This window comes from Bufo gargarizans, chromosome 6 (genome assembly GCF_014858855.1).
Source record: "Bufo gargarizans isolate SCDJY-AF-19 chromosome 6, ASM1485885v1, whole genome shotgun sequence".
NCBI classification, from domain to species: domain Eukaryota; kingdom Metazoa; phylum Chordata; class Amphibia; order Anura; family Bufonidae; genus Bufo; species Bufo gargarizans.
In genome coordinates, this window is record NC_058085.1 from 321,514,279 (window position 1) to 321,527,932 (window position 13,654).

Sequence of the window (13,654 nt, forward strand, 5' to 3'; positions counted from 1 at the left end):
CGCAATTTTAACTACATTATAGTTCTCAACAAGCAAGTATCCATTTTGTATCAATAGTCCATAACATTATGTAGTCACTGTATAGAGGTATTATGTAGTAACTGTACAGATGTATTATGTGGCCACTGTATAAAAGTATTAGGTAGTCACTATGTAGAGGTACTGTGTAGTTTAGAGGTATTATGTGGCCACTGTTTAATATTATTATATGGCCGTTTGAGTGCAGTGTATTAATGGGGTGATGGATTTTGGCTTATGTATAGTTGGGGATACACACAGACTGGCATTTACTGCATAGGAGATGATGAAAGAATACACATGGTTAAACGGTTGTACATTTATATATTTTATTCCCTACAGTAGGGAAGATATGATAAACTGATTAAAAAAAGACTCAATTAGATGAATACAATGTGAAAGTGATGAAGTGCTGCGATGAATATAGTGCTGGCCAAAACTCTCCAATATACACAGAGCTGGGATAGAAAGGGGTGTTTGCACAAAGCTGGATCAATAACACTAGTATACTCAGTGCTGAGTGACAGTCTCCTGTATACACTGTGCAGGTCTCCAGTGTAATCAGTACTGGTGAAAATATCCCATGTATTCAGTGGTGTATCAAAGTGTTCTGGGTTCTCAATTCTTGCACAGCGTCTTCACTGTTCGCTCACAGTCTCCTGTGTACACCCGGATAGTTCAGAGTCTCCATTGTACACAGTTCTCACTCAGTCCCATATGCACACGTTGCTGGTTCAAAGTCTTCAATGTCCTCAGTGCTCACTCAGAATCCTCTGTGTACACTCTGCTGATACAGAGTCTTTAGTGTACGGAGCTGCTCAATATCCAGCGTACACAGCGCTTGCTCAGAGTTTCCAGTTTTCACAGTGCTTACTCAGTCTTTCATATACTTGGTACTGGTTCACTCTCCAGTCTACACAGCGCTGGTTCAATCTGCAGTGTATACAGTGCTGGCTTAGTCTGCAGTATACACAATATAATCACAGCAGGACAGTATATACAGTGCTGGTTAGTTCTGCGCCTGTTACAGCACCAACTACAGGCTGAGCTGGATAGTACACCTACGCAATAAAATAAAATAAAATAAAAAATCACAGCTTGTGCCTTAACTGTTAAAGAAATAGGAAAATATTAAATTTGCTACTTTCTATAACTATTAACATAAGTTGCAGACATGATTGATCTGTACACAGGGCAATGTAGAAGTGTTAGGAGGCGGTAACCTGAAATAGGTGGGCAACAACAGTACATTGATCAACTGCTGACTTGCAATGATGAGGTTGTGTGCCAGATCTAGATCGCCAGTGGCATTAGCGCATGTCCTGACAATCCTTATGGCTGCTGCTGGTACTGGCTTTCCGTGGCAGTGAAGAAATCCTCCAGGACACCTTGCAGGTATTCAAAAGTTGGTCGCTGCTCTGGACTTTGTTGCCAGCATTGTAGCATGATGTTATAGAGCTCCTGAGGGCAGTTGGTTGGGCACGGCATGCGATACCCCCGCTCCAGAGCAGTAATTACCTCCAGATTGGACATTCCTGGAAGAAAAACAAGTCATGCACATTGGCACATCTCCTGTGAGCCCTACAGTGTGTAGCACACACTTGTTGTCTCTAGTGACTTCTTATGAATTTTACAGTCCACAAAATGCCCACTTCCACTAAGCATGCCTGCAAAACCTGATGCTCTCACCTGGATACGGGGTCCTTCCGTATGTGACAATTTCAGTCATTAGAATGCCAAATGACCAGACGTCAGATTTGATGGTGAATGAGCCATAGTTTGCTGCCTCGGGAGCTGTCCATTTAATGGGAAACTTGGCTCCTGGGGGGGGGGGGGGGAGAGGTAACAATTATAGTTTTATTTGCTTAGGTGCTGCCTGATGATGCCAGCCACATTGCCCCTTTACAGTGCTCACCCTCACCAAAACAGTGTCCACCTTACAATGCCAGCGATGGTACCCTCAAACAGTACCACTATGCTCTTATTACATTACCATCTACTGTCCCCGAAACCATTATCCCCCTTAAAATACCAGCCACGGTGCCCTTCTTACACTGCCAACTACTGTATGCCAAGTTGTGTCTTCAAAGTAATGCAACTGTGTTGGATATGCACTGCAGCTAGGACCATGGTGTGACCACAAGGTGCTCCACAGTGATACCACACAAAAGAAAAAAACTAATGTTAGTAGTGCAGAGTGATCTGCTACACTGGTAGCTATTATTGGGGACTCACAGTACCCCCATTTGAATTTGCGGTACATTATCTGATATAATATATATAATCCCATGGCAGATCATGTACCCTTCTCTGACTTCAAGCACAATGGCCAGCTTAGCAGGTACTGCCATCGATGATAGCTCTGCATGCCCCATTACTGCGCCGATATTTACCCTCTCGTGCTGTATACTCGCTGTCCTCGATCACCCGCGCTAAACCAAAGTCTGCGATTTTGCACGCCATAGCTGTAGACACCAGGCAGTTGGCGGCTCTCAGATCCCGGTGGATGTAATTCTTCTGTTCAATGAACCACATTCCTTCGGCAATCTGCGTGTGCAAAAATGAGAATATAACCTACAGAGAGACACGGTCTGAGAGAAGACCACACGGACTGGGGCTATGAGCCTCACCTGAGCAGAAAAGTCGATAAGCTGCGGCAGCGACAGGTAATTCCCTTCCTGGCTCTTGAGGAAGTCTAGAAGGCTGCCTTTCTCCATGTACTCAGTAATTATATATATGGGCTCTTCTTGAGTCACTACAGCATGAAGGCGAACAAGGCGGTCATGCTGCAAAGTCTTCATCAAGTTGGCTTCTTCAAGAAAAGCCTCAGGGGACATACTGCCCGGCTTCATGGTTTTCACGGCAACCTGGGTATGCCCATTGTATGTTGCTGCGGATGAAACATGGCACAAAGATGAGTGTATAGCCGACAATATTATAGAAGCAATCTCCAGGACCTGCTATCTGGGGTAAGCCTTCATGTGTGATACGGTCTGCTGAATTGTGTATGTAAGCATATCATGTGGAATACTGTCTGCCGAGCTTCTGTATCTAAGCCTTTCATGCCTATTACTGTCTGCTGAGCCACTGTATTTAATCTTATGTTTGATATGGTCTGCAGAGCTGGTGTATCTGAACCCAAAATGTGTCATATTGTCTCATAATGGCAGCAATCTAGATTGTGAGCTCCACTGGGGACAGCTAGTAATGATAATGTCTGCAAAATATATCACCACCATATAAGTAGAATAATATCTGCTGAGCCATGTATCTAAGCTTTTCACGTGGGATGCTATTAGCTGAGCTACCATATTTTAATCCCATCATGTGTGATACTGCCTGCTGTATCTAATCTTGTTATGCCTATCATGTGTGATACTGCCTGCTGTATCTAATCTTGTTATGCCTATTATGTGTGATGCTGCCTACTGAATGTCTATATCTAAGCCTATCATGTGTGATACTGTCCCTTAAGCTGGTGTATCTAAGTCTATCCATCTTCCGAGCTAGTGTATCTTAGCCTATCGTGCCTCATAATGATGTACTGAGCCACTGTATTGTACCTTATTGTGTGAACACTGTCCTCAGAACTGTGTATCTAAGCCCATCAGGTGTGATACTGTCTGATCAACCACTGCATCTAATACTATCATGTATGATACTGTCTGCTACACCGGTGTATCTAAGCCTATAATGTGTGGTACTGTCTGCAGAGCACTTACCCAGCCAAACATCTCCAAACTGTCCAGCTCCAAGCTTCTTCTCCAATTTCAGTGATTCCCTAGAGACTTCCCAGGCGTCCTTCTCCCACGGTTTCTGTGGACGAGCCGTCTTACAAGCAGTGGTGAGATACTGGCACAACCCGTCCATATTACCTGAGAGCAGAAATAATCAGACACAAAGTTGGAACCTTCTGTCACCTAGCTAATAACTTTATATATCTAAAATAATACAAATCTCTAATACGTACAACTCATTGAATTAATTATTACTTTGCAATAGATTTTGTGTTTCAGTTCCCCACCATTTTAAAAGGAACCTGTCAACTGCTCAGTGAGGGCAGCACAGTACAGTGACAGACGCACTGATTTCAGAGGTACTTTTAGAGTACTGACCTGCCAAAGATCGCACCAGCGCTGCAAGGGAGATGAGTCCGATGCTGTCCCCCCCCCCTCTCATCTCTGGACGATCAGTGACAGTTTTCTTTCCCATTGTCCATATCCGTAGGTGGGAGAGGACAGGGACAGTGAGCAGCATTGGACTCAGCTCCCTCGCAGTGCTAGCGTGCTCTGCAGGCTTCAGCGGGTTAGTACTCTAAAAGTACTGTTTGTCATCACAGTAGTGACAGACCGCTAAAATCAGTGGGTCTGTCACTACATTGTGCAGCTGACCGGTTCCCTTTTATAAATTGCTGCTCGCTGTTAGTTAATGGCAGCACACTTGTTTACATTTGGAGTCTAAAAACCTGTCCTGATCAGGCGCTGCTCACACAGGTACAGGCCTTGTCAGGCGCTGCTCACACAGGTACAGGCCTTGTCAGGCGCTGCTCACACAGGTACAGGGATTGTCAGGCGCTGCTACACAGGTACAGGGATTGTCAGGCGCTGCTCACACAGGTACAGGCCTTGTCAGGCGCTGCTCACACAGGTACAGGCCTTGTCAGGCGCTGCTCACACAGGTACAGGGATTGTCAGGCGCTGCTACACAGGTACAGGGATTGTCAGGCGCTGCTCACACAGGTACAGGCCTTGTCAGGCGCTGCTCACACAGGTACAGGCCTGGTCAGGCATCGCTCACACAGGTACAGGACTTGTCAGGCGCTGCTCACACAGGTACAGGCCTTGTCAGGCGCTGCTCACACAGGTACAGGCCTTGTCAGGCGCTGCTCACACAGGTACAGGCCTTGTCAGGCGCTGCTCACACAGGTACAGGCCTTGTGGGGCACCGATCACACAGGTACAGGGCTTGTCAGGCACTGCTAACACAACAACGAGGCTTGTCGGGCACTGATCACACAGGTACAGGGATTGTCAGGCACTGCTCACACAGGTACAGGCCTTGTCAGGCACTGCTCACACAGGTACAGGCCTTGTCAGGCGCTGCTCACACAGGTACAGGCCTTGTCAGGCGCTGCTCACACAGGTACAGGACTTGTCAGGCGCTGCTCACACAGGTACAGGCCTTGTCAGGCACTGCTCACACAGGTACAGGGATTGTCAGGCGCTGCTCACACAGGTACAGGACTTGTCAGGCGCTGCTCACACAGGTACAGGACTTGTCAGGCGCTGCTCACACAGGTACAGGCCTTGTCAGGCACTGCTCACACAGGTACAGGCCTTGTCAGGCGCTGCTCACACAGGTACAGGACTTGTCAGGCGCTGCTCACACAGGTACAGGCCTTGTCAGGCACTGCTCACACAGGTACAGGCCTTGTCAGGCACTGCTCACACAGGTACAGGCCTTGTCAGGCGCTGCTCACACAGGTACAGGCCTTGTCAGGCACTGCTCACACAGGTACAGGACTTGTCAGGCGCTGCTCACACAGGTACAGGACTTGTCAGGCGCTGCTCACACAGGTACAGGCCTTGTCAGGCACTGCTCACACAGGTACAGGACTTGTCAGGCGCTGCTCACACAGGTACAGGACTTGTCAGGCACTGCTCACACAGGTACAGGCCTTGTCAGGCACTGCTCACACAGGTACAGGACTTGTCAGGCACTGCTCACACAGGTACAGGCCTTGTCAGGCACTGCTCACACAGGTACAGGCCTTGTCAGGCACTGCTCACACAGGTACAGGCCTTGTCAGGCGCTGCTCACACAGGTACAGGCCTTGTCAGGCGCTGCTCACACAGGTACAGGCCTTGTCAGGCGCTGCTCACACAGGTACAGGGATTGTCAGGCGCTGCTCACACAGGTACAGGCCTTGTCAGGCGCTGCTCACACAGGTACAGGGATTGTCAGGCACTGCTCACACAGGTACAGGCCTTGTGGGGCACTGATCACACAGGTACAGGGCTTGTCAGGCACTGCTCACACAGGTACAGGGCTTTTCAGGCGTCGCTCACACAGGTACAGGCCTTGTCAGGCGTCGCTCACACAGGTACAGGCCTTGTCAGGCGCTGCTCATACAGGTACAGGGCTTGTCAGGCATTGCTCACACAAGTACAGGGCTTGTCAGGCGCTGCTAACACAACAACGAGGCTTGTCAGGCACTGATCACAGAGGTACAGGGATTGTCAGGCACTGCTCACACAGGTACAGGCCTTGTCAGGCGCTGCTCATACAGGTACAGGGCTTGTCAGGCGCTGCTAACACAACAACGAGGCTTGTCAGGCACTGATCACACAGGTACAGGGATTGTCAGGGACTGCTCACACAGGTACAGGCCTTGTCAGGCACTGCTCACACAGGTACAGGGCTTGTCAGGCGCTGCTCACACAGGTACAAGCCTTGTTACAGTTGACCAATTTTTTCTTGTAACAAGCCTTGCAGCTCTGTGAGCAGTGCATGCCTAGGACAGGGTTTCAGCCTTTAAATGTAATCAATTATTGTTTATATTCAATGTTGGAAAGAACTGACTTGGGCACTCTAACAAAACCTTGCTTGGCTCACTTTTATAGTAGCTGACCAGGTCCTGCAGAGAGTTGAAGGTTTTCCGGGGAGAGACATAGAATCCTCCATTATCCAGAGTACGGATCTTGTAATGTTTCACCATGTTCCCAGACTGAGCGTTGTAGTCTCTAACCGAAAGTGAGTAACAGCCTAGAAAAACATATCAGAGGAGATGCTTAGACATCTGGAAAATAACTCCAAAGCAATTCTAAATAAAACTGCAATGCCCTCTAGTGTTTTGATAAAGATGCAAATCCATGAAATTGCTAATTTCTGCAATTCACATGCTCTGCATTAAATTGCATTTTGTATTTAGGCTTCTGATATCATGAAACCCAACACGCTGTGAGCAATCAAGATAACTATCACATTCTGGGGATCACAGTTAGATTCCATATGCAAAATTTGTCTTAGTATTTGCAAGGGAAATAGAAATGCACCTTCTTTAGTATCTCACAAAATGCACCAGAGCAGAGCAAGTTGTATAAACACACTAGGCCAGCAGATGGCAGCAATGAGATGTTGAAGCCTGCTGCCTTTGAGTTGAAGGGACAGTAAATGCAGCTTTAGCTGTGACTGGAGTATTAGACATCATGATGCTCATAATAATGAAAACAAGTAGTGTTGACTTTAGGGTTAAATGGAAACTTTGGTTGTGCGACAGCATTGCAGTCTATGAAGAAGTAGTGTGTGACCTGTGACCAAAAATCCTACATTATTGGATTTAACTTTTTCGCAACAGTTGTCTTGCTGCTGCGGGAGGTTGCAGTTCACAACACAACCCCAGTATTACATGTGCTGTCACAACGCAACGTGATTTTGTTGTCACAGGACACATTTTTTGAGTAGCTCTAACCTTAGTTTTGTGAGTATACATAAAGAACCCCCCTTGTATATGAGGTCTGCACACACACTCACCTTTCATGGTCTCACTGTCCCGAATCATGAACGCTCCGGCCTGGTTCTCGGGGGACAGCAGCTGCCGCTCAGCCTCTTTCCTGCCAACGCCCTTGAAATACCATCTGCAGAAATAAGACGATTAGTGGAATTCACTATTTTCCAAATGTAAGTTTGAAGACTTGCTAAAATTTAGGGCGGTTTATTAGAGTTCTGTACTGTCAAGGCCACCGAAACTTTATTTTCATATTATCCTACTGCCGTAACCTTCTAACAATCTGCCTTTCCAAAGGCCACAGAGACATATCTGATTGTTTTATAAATCCCAATAAAATATGCCTTCAAGGGTCACAGATAAAATTCTGCTCTGATGAATTTAATAACATACCTTTATGGGGGCCAGAGCCCGGGCCAAATTCCCGTAAAAACATAGTTACGTGATGAAAGGCCGACAGCCATCTCTCGAAAGGGATTGGTGAATAAATCTATTCAGCTCTCATTGAATTCAGTATTCAAGATTTGTAAGCTCAATTTTGTTATGTAATTCTATGGCTATGCAGGGGATTTGGAGAAAAACAGAGCTCCAGAGTTAAGTTATGGTCAATTGTAGCGCTACTACCGTATATATGCTATGTACCAATTACATGTTTATCCCCATGATTACCATTATAGGATGTAGGAGGGCTCCTGCCAAGCACCCTGGTTGTGTGCGACTTTGTTAAGGCACTTTTTACCGATACTGACAGTGGTTCTGATTTACTAATTCTATAAATGTTGTAAACCTGGACCAGCAACAGATTTATCACAGGGGCTCAGGGTGGAGAAAAAATTTGGTGCAGGATTAGACATTGTCTAACTCTATACCAACTATTGGTTGGCTTACTTTGAGACAGAATTTTACACCAGAACTGTGACACAATTTGGGCACATTCCGAGCAAGACATAGAAAAGGGTAGATACCCTAGTTGCACCTAATTTCCGCAACTTGAGCCATTTTTTAGACAGATTTTAGGTGCAGACACATTAGTAAATCTGAGCCAGTATCTTCTTGACTAATCATTGACCAACAGTAGGTTTGGTCAGCATTTAATTGGTGGTGAATAAGGCCTCTTTCACATGTCAGTGAATCATGGACACGGGACAACACACTAAACGATTGACTTTAATGTGTGTATTCACAAATCAGTGGTTTTCCACGGACCCGACACCATGAAAGCATGCCCTATTTTGGTCCATGATTACAGATCCCTCACACACGTTATAGTCTATGGGTCTATGAAAACCACAAACACAACAGAGATGCCATCATGGATCATGCTGTTGAAATTGATTTTCAACTGAGCAGTGCCTGTGAAATATAGATGACACATGGAGACCAAAGGATAGACGCGTGGACCAAACACAGATTCTTCATGGATATCTTCACTGATGAACCACCGACTGACTACCTTGTCACAGATGTCATCAAAGACACGGAATGAATGAGGCCTAAGACTGATAAGGTATACCTGTTCAGTGAAATGGGAAGCGTAAAGAGGGTAAATACAGACGTGTTATAAGGCAAGATACTTACTCTTCAGATTCCAGGGAGTTGACCCGTCCTACATAATTGCTGGGGATAAAACCTTCCTCCCCTGTACGAATCAAGTGGGCTCTCCACCATTCCTCGGACCTACAGCAAAATGAAGGTTATGACCAAGCTGGAATATTACAATTCCTTTATGTTTGACAAGGGCAAGCAAACATATATACCCTTGTTCTCCGGTTTCTTATATTACAAGCACCAGGGGGCACTGTTCAGCTTCAGTTTAACCCCTTATCATGTGTACATGTACCTCAAAAGCATGCAGGGAGTGTATGGAGCGTACTCAGGATCTAAGACGGCGTCATATACTCCGAGTACACGTGCCTGCAGCAGCCAAAACTACAATATCTGAGTGATTACACAGAGGGAACAGACTCTTACTGTCCCCCGATCCCCTCCCTTTTATACAGTGAAGGCCCCCTATTAGAGTGTAATAGGGTGACAACAAAAGCAAAATACACTTCAGTACAGGAGCATTGCAATGTATTGTACAAGTGATCCATTGTAGCAGACACCTGCCAATCACAGACACTTAACCTCTCAGATGCCATCTGATAGCATCTGAGCAGCTTTACTTCAACAGCTTCCCTGCTCTAAGATCGAGGGAGCTGTTCATTCATGTGGTAGCCTTAGGAAGCTTTAGGAAGAGTTTACCACAACTATGTTCCTGTGGAGAACTTTGGCAGGGTTCCATAGGAACATAATGAATATCCCATAGACTGCAATAGTAATTCACTGTAGTCTATGGGAGAAGCGATCAGACAATCACATGTTCAAGTCCCCTAGGTGACTTAATGTAAGTGAAAAAAAGTAAAAAATCACCCCCTTTCTCAATAATAAAAATGAATAAACAATAAAAATAAAAAAAATCCTTTGCATTGCCACATCCCAAAATGCCCAAACTATTATAATATAAATGTATTTTATCACACTTTTCCCTTCTCTTATGGAGATCTGTAAGATTTAAGATCTCATTACAATCTAAACTCTCACCATTAACATACTTGATAGGTAATCCTGTATTTCTCCCGGGCCTTCAGACACATGCTTTTGCATGGTGGATCTCTAATAAACTATGCACTCTCCATAGGTTCCTGACTAGAGGTAAATTGCTTTCTCTATCCGAATTTAAATATAAATATTTCCCCCCTGAACGGGAGCAGTTTACTACTAATCAGATTTTCTCTTTCCTATACTCGCTGCGGGCAAATAATCAAACCATTGATTTCACTCCCTTTGAGCGATTAGTTACCTACTCATTATACAAGCAAGGCTTATTGTCCCAGATTTATGGAGTGCTTAACGCACCACCAGAGGGGGTCAAGTTACCCTATATGAGGGCGTGGAAGGAGGATATACATATGGACTACTCTGTATCCAGATGGTGCAAACGTTCCCAGACCCTTACCAAGGGGTCATGGCAAACCACATTAGCAGAGACGTCTATAAAAATCCTACACAGGACCTATCTGTTACCAACAAGATTGCACCGTATTTATCCTGAAGTATCTCCCAGATGCTTTCGGGGCTGTGAGGAGGATGGTACAATGGTCCACATTTGGTGGACGTGCCCGATAGGAGGTTTTGGAACCAGATATTAGGCTACTTTCACACTTGCGCTAGGTGCGGAACCGTCTGGTATCTGCACAGACAGATCCGCACCTATAAATGAAAACGATGGTATCCATTCGGTGCAGATCCGTCTGCATAACAGCTTTTTCAGATCTGAGTTTTCACAATCATGAGTGAAAACTCAGATCCGACAGTATATTCTAACAAAGAGGCGTTCCCATGGTGATGGGGACGCTTCAAGTTAGAGTATACTAAGAACTGTGTACATAACTGCCCCCTGCTGCCTGGCACCACCCGATCTCTTACAGGGGGCTGTGATCCTGCACAATTAACCCCTCAGGTGCCGCACCTGACAGGTTAATTGTACGGATCTCAGCCCCCTGATCGGGTGCTGCCACCAATGTTTTTAATACTGGGAGGGGGGGCGCACTGGCCACCAATGCTTTTAATACTGGGAAAGGAGGGGGGTCTGGCCCCTGCTGCCTGGCAGCACCCGATCAGGGGGCTGAGATCCGCACAGTTAACCCCTCAGGTGCGGCACCTGAGGGGTTAATTGTGCAGATCACAGCCCCCTGTAAGAGATCGGGTGCTGCCAGGCAGCAGGGGGCAGTCATGTACACAGTTCTTAGTATATTCTAACTTGAAGTGTCCCCATCACTATGGGAACGCCTCTGTGTTAGAATATACTGTCGGATCTGAGTTTTCACGATCTAACTTAAATCCGATGGTATATTCTAACAGAGGCGTTCCCATAGTGATGGGGACGCTTCAAGTTAAAATATACCATCGGATTGGAGAAAACTCAGATCCGATGGTATATTAATAGGGACTCCTGACTTTACATTGAAAGTCAATGTGGGACGGATCCGTTTGCAATTGCACCATATTGTGTCAATGTCAAATGGATCCGTCCCCATTGACTTGCATTGTAACTCAGGACGGATCAATTTGGCTCCGCGAGCGGAATGGAGGCGGAACGGAGCCAAACTGATGCATTCTGAACGGATCCTTATCTATTCAGAATGCACTGGGGATGAACGGATCCGTTCAGGTCCGCTTGTGAGAGCCTTCAAACGGATCTCACAAGCGGAACCCCAAACGCAAGTGTGAAAGTAGCCTTAAGCAACCTATTAACATCAGTATTGGGTTGTGTTTACCCTACATCTCTCCTAGGAGATAAACCCTCCTGGCTTCAATATGCCAAATTTAAACTATCACAATTCATACTCCTGGCGGCTGGAATCCATATAGCTTTCAAATGGCGATTTCCTTCACTTAGTTATCAAGCAGTTTTAGAAAGGATTAATAGAATCCTTTTATATGAACGGCTAACGGCTATTCGTATGGATACTTTTATTACTTTTGAAAAGTTCTGGGAACTATGGCTGTCCTCCTCCCACTCCACAGATCTCCGTTATTGCATTACTTTGTGATTGATATCAACCTAGCTGGATGTTTTCTTCGAATTCTTAGCAATTGAAACTGTACTTCATATTGGCTTTGTAAATCGCTGATGCTGCATACCTTTGTTTAACTAATGTATATGCTATAATAGGAATGCCACCCAATAATGTTGTATCCTCAACTTATGTTCATGTTTACAACATATTCTACTATGTATTGACATGATTTTTGTTGCATAAATCTTTCACTAAATACCCCATTGAAACATAAAATATAAAGGTATTTATCCTGTACAGTGAATGCTGTAATGGGGAAAAAAAACCAAAATGGCACTATTTTTATGTTGCGTCACCTTCCAAACAAATTAAATAAAAAGTGATTAAAAAGTCATACACACTCCAAAATGGCAGTGAAAAAAATGAGCCCTCACACAGCTCCAAAGACCCAAATATAAAAAAGTTATGGGGGTCAGAATACGACGATGCAAATATATTTTTTCAAAAGTTTTTCTTTTTTTTGAGTAGTAACACACAAGAAAAACTATATAAATGTGTTATAGCTCTAATCGTACCGATACAGATCTTTTTAAGGAACACCATAGAAGTAAAACCCATGGCGGAATTGCATTTATTTTTCCAATTCTACCCCATTTGGATTTTTTTTCCAGCTTCCCACTACATCATATGCTATATTAAATGGGGCCATAAAAAAAATGCAACTTATCCTACAAAAAACAAGCCATGATACAGTTCTGTAAGCAGATAAATTAAAAATTCTCAGGGAAGACGGAGTGGAAAAACGCCTGGTTGGTATGTAGTTAAAAAAATCCTTTCCATTTAACATATAAAAACTGAAACAATAAAAGATTTAAATGGTCACTAACTTCATAAATCCATAATACAAGTGACCACAAGAAACTGTAATATCAGAAAATGCTTTTCTTTTTGAAACATTAAGCAGCTCACAAAAGGATGAAATTACACATCGCAATCCAAATCTATGGAGAGGGGAGGGGGAGGGAGTGAGCAGGAGCTGAGTGAGACAGGACTCAGGGAGAGACACTCTGCAGACAGACTGCTGCAGCTAAATAAGAAGTTTGTTTCTCAGCACAAGTGCTTTATTCACAACTAGTAAGAGAAGAGAAGGTTAGGAAGCAGATTATCCACTACCTTCTGTGTGCAGTAGATGGCAGCTAGCCTCTACCTACCATCTTTGGGAAGACTGCAAACTATAGTGGTCATCTATTAAACACAAAAATGCCTATATTAGGCATATTTCTAGCGCAGATTGCAACATGAAGGTCCTTTGCAATCTGCGACTTTTCCTTGCTCGCACCAGATATAAAAAAGTGGGCATACCCGTCTCATTCATCATTTTCTACGCCAGCAAGGAATCTGTCTTACATTTTGAAGCGGCGGTGGATCCGCTGAAGTTATGTAGAGGCAGGCACCTCTACAGCGATCAAATGTTGGCCAGAATTATTTTAGGTACGTTTTAACATCATTTGTATTGTTACATCCACAAGAGCCAAACATTTTAAAATATGATGTTATTTATCACACA

The 13,654-nt window shown here is 44.7% G+C and overlaps 1 protein-coding gene across 2 annotated transcripts in view; it reads right to left on the bottom strand.

Moving 5' to 3' along the window:
- Positions 1 to 333: 333 nt before the first annotated feature.
- HCK (HCK proto-oncogene, Src family tyrosine kinase) overlaps positions 334 to 13,654 on the bottom strand; it is a 45,863-nt gene continuing 32,542 nt past the window's right edge. For both annotated transcript variants that reach the window (XM_044296910.1, XM_044296909.1), the window contains 8 exons: positions 9,104 to 9,202; positions 7,552 to 7,655; positions 6,634 to 6,783; positions 3,741 to 3,893; positions 2,649 to 2,908; positions 2,412 to 2,565; positions 1,708 to 1,839; positions 334 to 1,553 (listed from right to left, as the gene is read on the bottom strand). In XM_044296910.1, the coding sequence (XP_044152845.1) occupies positions 1,351 to 1,553; positions 1,708 to 1,839; positions 2,412 to 2,565; positions 2,649 to 2,908; positions 3,741 to 3,893; positions 6,634 to 6,783; positions 7,552 to 7,655; positions 9,104 to 9,202 (1,255 nt within the window). In that variant the 3' untranslated portion in view covers positions 334 to 1,350. The remainder of the gene's footprint in view (positions 1,554 to 1,707; positions 1,840 to 2,411; positions 2,566 to 2,648; positions 2,909 to 3,740; positions 3,894 to 6,633; positions 6,784 to 7,551; positions 7,656 to 9,103; positions 9,203 to 13,654) is intronic.